General features: G+C 47.5%; 1 protein-coding gene across 1 annotated transcript in view; it reads right to left on the reverse strand.

Annotated features, from left to right (window-relative positions):
• The window catches only part of ATF6 (activating transcription factor 6), a 202,928-nt gene extending 198,236 nt beyond the window's left edge, over nt 1-4,692 (reverse strand). Inside the window, exon 1 of the mRNA XM_025991244.2 lies at nt 3,325-4,692. Within this exon, the coding sequence (XP_025847029.1) occupies nt 3,325-3,376 (52 nt within the window). The 5' untranslated portion in view covers nt 3,377-4,692. The remainder of the gene's footprint in view (nt 1-3,324) is intronic.
• Between the last annotated feature and the right edge of the window lie 1,308 nt (nt 4,693-6,000).

The raw sequence follows: 6,000 nt of genomic DNA on the forward strand, positions 1-6,000 counted from the left end.
AAATCTTGGAATATTCAAAATGGCAACTCCCAGAAAAAGAATATATTCTACAAAAAAACAGTAGCAGACAGTAGTGTTTCACCTTAGTGCCCGCAAAATCTATCCTACTTACTGAATACCTAACAAATCAGAATTAAAGTGTGCAACCAAGGGTGTTAGCAGTTTGAAAAGAAAAGCCTGGAAAACAATGGGAAATCGGTACATTCAGGAAGGGGCAGGGTAGGATACCTGAGTTAAGTCAGTGAACGGACTACAAAAATTGAATGCTCTCTTAAAGAACATTAGGCATCAACTTATCAGATTAATCAGCAAAATGCAGCCTGAGTATCAGAAGACAAAATTATGCCTTTAGGAAGTGCCCCACAGTTGTAGTTTAAGAAATACCATGGAGGGATCCCTGGGTGGCGCAGCGGTTTGGCGCCTGCCTTTGGCCCAGGGCGCGATCCTGGAGACCCGGGATAGAATCCCACATCGGGCTCCCGGTGCATGAAGCCTGCTTCTCCCTCTGCCTATGTCTCTCTCTCTCTCTCTCTGTGACTATCATAAATAAATAAAAATTTAAAAAAAAAATACCATGAAAAGGCCTTTATCTGATATGTCATTTGCAAATATCTTCTCCCATTCTGTAGGTTGTCCTTTAGTTTTGTTGACTGTTTCATTTGCTGTGCAGAAGCTTTTTATCTTAAGTCCCAATAATTCATTTTTGCTTTTGTTTCCCTTGTCTTCACAGATATATCTTGCAAGAAGCTGCTGTGGTCAAGTACAAAAAGGGTGTTTGTGTTCTCCTCTAGGATTTTGATGGATTCTTGTCTCACATTTAGATTTTTCATTCATTTTTTTACCCCAAAGATACAGATGCAGTGAAACACTGGAACACCTGCACCCTAATATTTATAGAAGCAATGTCCACAATAGTCAAACTGTGGAAGAAGGAGCCTGGGTGTCCATCGAAAGATGAACGGATAAAGAAGCTGTGGTCTATGTATACAATGGAATATTACTCAGCCATTAGAAACAACAAATACCCACCATTTGCTTCCACATGGATGGAACTGGAGGGTACGCTGAGTAAAGTAAGTCAACTGGAGAAGGACAAATGCTATATGATCTCATTCATTTGGGGAATATAAAAAATAATGAAAGGGAATAAAGGGGAAAGGAGAGAAAATGAGTGGGAGATATCAGTGAGGGAGACATAACATGAGAGACTCCTAACTGGGAAATGAACAAGGGGTGGTGGAAAGGGAGGTGGGCGGGTGGTGGGGGTGACTGGGTGACAGGCACTGAGGGGGGCACTTGATGGGTTGAGCACTGGGTGTTATGCTATATGTTGGCAAACTGAACTCCAATAAAAAAAAAAAAAAATACAAAAAAAAAAAAAAAAAGAAAGAAATACCATGAAAAGGGCAGCCCGAGTGGTTCGCGGTTTAGCACCGCCTTCAGCCCAGGGCATGATCCTGGAGACCTGGGAATGAATCCCACATCAGGATCCCTGCATGGAGCCTGCTTCTCCCACTCTCTGCGTCTCTGCTTCTCTCTCTGTGTGTCTCTCATGAATAAATAAATAAAATCTTTAAAAAAAAAAAAGAAAGAAAATACCATGAAAAAGTAATAGTTGACTAGCTGATCAAAAATCGTAACTACCAAAAAAAAAAAAATCGTAACTACTTGATACTCTGAAATAGATTTATTAAAAAACGGGATGGGAGGGTGGATCTTGGGAAGAATCAAATCTGCAGAAATAATTAAGGAAAGCATTATAGAATAGTGACTAAGGGCACAGGCTCTGGAGTGGACAAACCTGATTCTGATCCTGCTTGGGCCACTCACTAGCTGGAAGATTGCACATTCAGTCTTTCTCAGCCTCAGTTTTCTCATCTGTAAATTCGTAAATAACTACTGGCCCTCCTGGGAGGATTAAAGAAGATAATGCAGGGGGAATCCCTGGGTGGCTTAGAGGTTTGGCACCTGCCTTTGGCCCAGGGCCTGATCCTGGAGTCCCAGGATTGCCCCTCCCTGCATGGAGCCTGCTTCTCCCTCTGCCTGTGTCTCTGCCTCCCTCTCTCTCTCTATCATGAATAAATAAATAAATGTAAAAATTTTTTAAAAATAAAGAAGATAATGCATGTAAAAGCACCGCAGGATACCTGACACGAATAAAGCGCCAGATAAACGGTAACTCTTACTATTACCGCTGTATTTGGCTCAGAAAGATAACGCTTGAAATTGACAGCCCTACAGTTTTTTTCCAGCAACTGCTTTAAGAAATCTGCCAAGGACAACACAAATCTCGCGCTGCATACAATTGAAAAGAAGTTCTGTCCGTGGAAAATCAAAATGAGGGCTTCAGTTCAATAAAACGGAATTGAGATTTGCACTCTTGATACTCAGAATAACGGCTCAAGGGGGGGAAAATACGAACGGGAGTCTGGCTTTCTCCCCACTTCCCCCAAGTTCCAAAGCAGGTGAACCGGCGTCGGGTCACTACAGGGCCCCTTGACCTGCGCCGTCCCAACTTCTCCCTGAGGCCCACTAATCCCAGCACTGGGATTACGTCGCACAACAAAGGCACGAAGCAGAAAGGTTCCTTTAGATAACCTGGATGACGAGGTTGCCCCACTCTCGTTCCCACTGCCTTCCATCGGACTCTTCCTGACCACAGAATATACGGAAGGAGGGAAAGAAAAAAGAAAAAAAAAGAAGAAGAAAAAAAAAAGCTGTTTCAGGAGGGCGATCAGAATTACGTCCGTTTTTAAGTGGTGAGATTGCAGGCAGTCAGGGGCCCAAGGTCAGGGGCCTTGGTTCTTAGCCAAAATGGACATCAGGGCAGCCCAAGCGCCGCCTGCAGCCCAGGGCGCGACCCCGGGGTCACGGGATGGAGTCCCACGTCGGGCTCCCCGCACGGAGCCTGCTTCTCCCTCTGCCTGGGTCTCTGCCTCTCTCTCTCTCTCTCATGGATATCAGCCTAAAGCAAGAGAAGCAGCTGCGACACGGAGCCTCTGTAAACACTCCGGTTCTCCGTCGCACCTACAGACACGCTCCACGGCGATCACCGCCCGCCGTCCACGCGGCCTTTGCGGGGGTCACAGCCATCGCCCCGCCCCTCCTCGCTCCCACACAACCGCCGGACCTGCTTCCCTCCCGGAGGCCACGGCGCAAACCGAGAATTCCAACCGGGCAGCGCTGTACGCTCGCGGCTGCCAGGGCCGACCCCGACCGGGGACGCTAGACGCGGACGGAAGCGGCGAGCTAGCCCACACCTGTCCCCACAAGCGGGCGGAAGAAGGAAGGATCTCCCCCTGCCCCCGCTCCCCGGCCACTCACCCCAGTCCTCATCCGCTCGGTGAGAGAGGCCGGGGCTCAGAGGCGACTCCATGGTGCCGGCAACGCCAGCGGGCTCCCCCGGCCCGGAACTCGCGCACTACTAACCGGGACGGCGGCTGCCGGCAGACAAAATACTCCCGGCCCCGCCCCCTCTCCGGCCCCGTCCCCGCGGACGGTGGCCGAGTGAAGACAAAGTGCCTCCACTGCCCCCGGGAGCTTGCGCAAGTCAGAAACGGACGGAGTCTCCCGCTGTCTTAACGGGAAGGAGGGAAGGAGGGAAGGAGGGAAGGAGGGAAGGAGGGAAGGAAGGAAGGAAGGAAGGAAGGGAGGAAGGGAGGAAGGAAGGAAGGGAGGAAGGGAGGGAGGGAAAGGGAGGAAGGGAGGGAGGGAAAGGGAGGAAGGGAGGGAGGGAAAGGAAGGAAGGAATGGTTAGGGAAAGAAGGAAGGAAAGAAAGGGAAAGGAAGGAAGGAAGGAAAAGAAAGAAAGAAAGGAAGGAAAGAAAAAGGAAGACACATAAACAGCACTTCGGTTAAATAAAATGCACTGATAATATGAAAAATGAAAACGAAAAGCCCTTTGTGAACATAGTGGCTTGTTCCCCTGAATATCCTTCTTAATGCGACAGCGGAGCCATCTCAACATCAGAAGCCGATAAAGTAAATTTGGTTTAATTTTCGGAATCAGGGATCCCAGGGTGGCTCAGCGGTTGAGCGCCCGCCTTCGGCCCAGGGTGTGACCCCAGGGTCCTGGAATCGAATCCCGCGCCGGGCTCCGTGCGTGCAGCCTGCTTCTCGCTCTGCCTGTGCTCTGTTATCTCTCGTGAATGAATAAACAAAATATTTTTTTAAATAATAATTTTCGGAATCACTTGCTATCAGTGTGACTTCTCCGTATACACAAGCGTGTGAAAGAAAAACCCAACTGTTGTTCCACGTTTCTTAGACACCCCCCCGCCCCGCGTCTTCGTAGGCGCCACACCTGACTCTGCGGGAAACACCACGGCTGTGCATTGTGCTTCCAAAGACAGCCTACTTTTATTGAAACAAGCCTAACAAAAAAAAAAAAAAAGAAAAGAAAAGAAAAGAAACAAGCTAAACAAGGCAAATCTAGAAGATGAACCCCGTGCTCACACCTATCTCCTCCACCTGCGCCTCGAAACGGTAGCCCTTGGAGGTGGAAATCCGAGCGAGTTTAGCCCTACACCACCCACAACAGGGTAAATTCCCAATCTCTTTATTCCTATTAAACTCAAGATTCGGCTTTTGTTTGGAAGAAATCCACATGGCGAACTCCCACCGAACATGAGTGAACCGAGTTGGATGGAACGGTTTCAAGAACGCCGCTTTCCCAGGATTTCTTCCCGCAGCGTTTGAGCGCAGCGGCGAGCGTGTCGAATAGCCTGGGAACACGTGTCCCGCTAGGACCCGACGGAATCTTTCCCACGGTTACGGGAACCAACAAACGCCTCCCAGAATGCACCGGGCTCCCCGAGGCTGGAGTTTACGAGGGATTGCGCGAGCCGGCAGCGGGTGCGGACCGTCCGGGGCAGCCTCGCTCCCTTTAGCCCCAGATAACCAACCGGTTTTCGTGCACGCTGAAACACACCACACTTCCATTCTTACTCAACTGTAGATTCCAAACTTACCCAAAAAAACCCATCAAGAGTCTTCTATTTTGCATACGCCAGATAGATACCTTGGTCCTTTATTTGTTGTTGAAGTCACCGTGATTGAACTCCAGCCAGTTTTTATTTTGATTTTTGAACATTTTTTTTAAAGACTAAGTTATAAAAAATAATAATAAAAAATAAAGACATTTATTTGATGGGGAGTAGGGGGAGGGGGGTGGAGCACGAGCAGGGGAAGCGGGAGAGGGGGAGGGAGAAGCAGGCTCCTTGCTGAGCAGGGAGCCCAAAACGGGGCTCTATCCCAGGACCCCGGGGTCACGACCTGAGCCCGAGGCAGATGCTGCGACTGAGCCACCCTACCCAGGTGCCCCTAATTTTTTGAATTTTTATTTTTATCCGCAAAATGTAGATAGATAATTATGAGACAAGCATCTCTGTACCAATCACCAAAAATTAGCAAATATTAAAATTTTCCATTTGTGTTTCAGGTTTTTCATAATATGAGAAATTAAACATTACAGATAAAGCCCGAAGTCTGCTTTTCCCTCTGCTTCACTTCCCTCCCTCCACGTAGACTATTATGAATTTTATGGGAATCATTCAAGTCCACATTTATTTTTAGCTTTCTCATGTTTACGGGTTGTTGGGGTTTTTTTTAAGATTTTATTTATTCATGAGACACAGAGAGAGGCAGAGACACAGGCAGAGGGAGAAGCAGGCTCCATGCACCGGGAGCCCGACGTGGGATTCGATCCCAGGACCCAGGGATCACGACCTGAGCGGAAGGTCAGAGGCTCAACCACTGAGCCACCCAGGTGCCCCTCTCATGTTTAAATAAGTTAATACATATAGGTGTTGGGGTTTAACATTTATATAAACATGTCAAACTCATGTTCTCCAAATCACTTTTCTTATTCAACATTACTTTTTGATCATCTATATTCATGTTTTGACGGTCACATAGTATTTCCGAGAAAAATATATATATATATTTTTTATATATATATATTTATTCATTTCCCTACTAATGGACATCTGGGTCATTTCA

The sequence above is a fragment of the Vulpes vulpes genome, chromosome 5 (genome assembly GCF_048418805.1).
Source record: "Vulpes vulpes isolate BD-2025 chromosome 5, VulVul3, whole genome shotgun sequence".
Lineage (NCBI taxonomy): Eukaryota > Metazoa > Chordata > Mammalia > Carnivora > Canidae > Vulpes > Vulpes vulpes.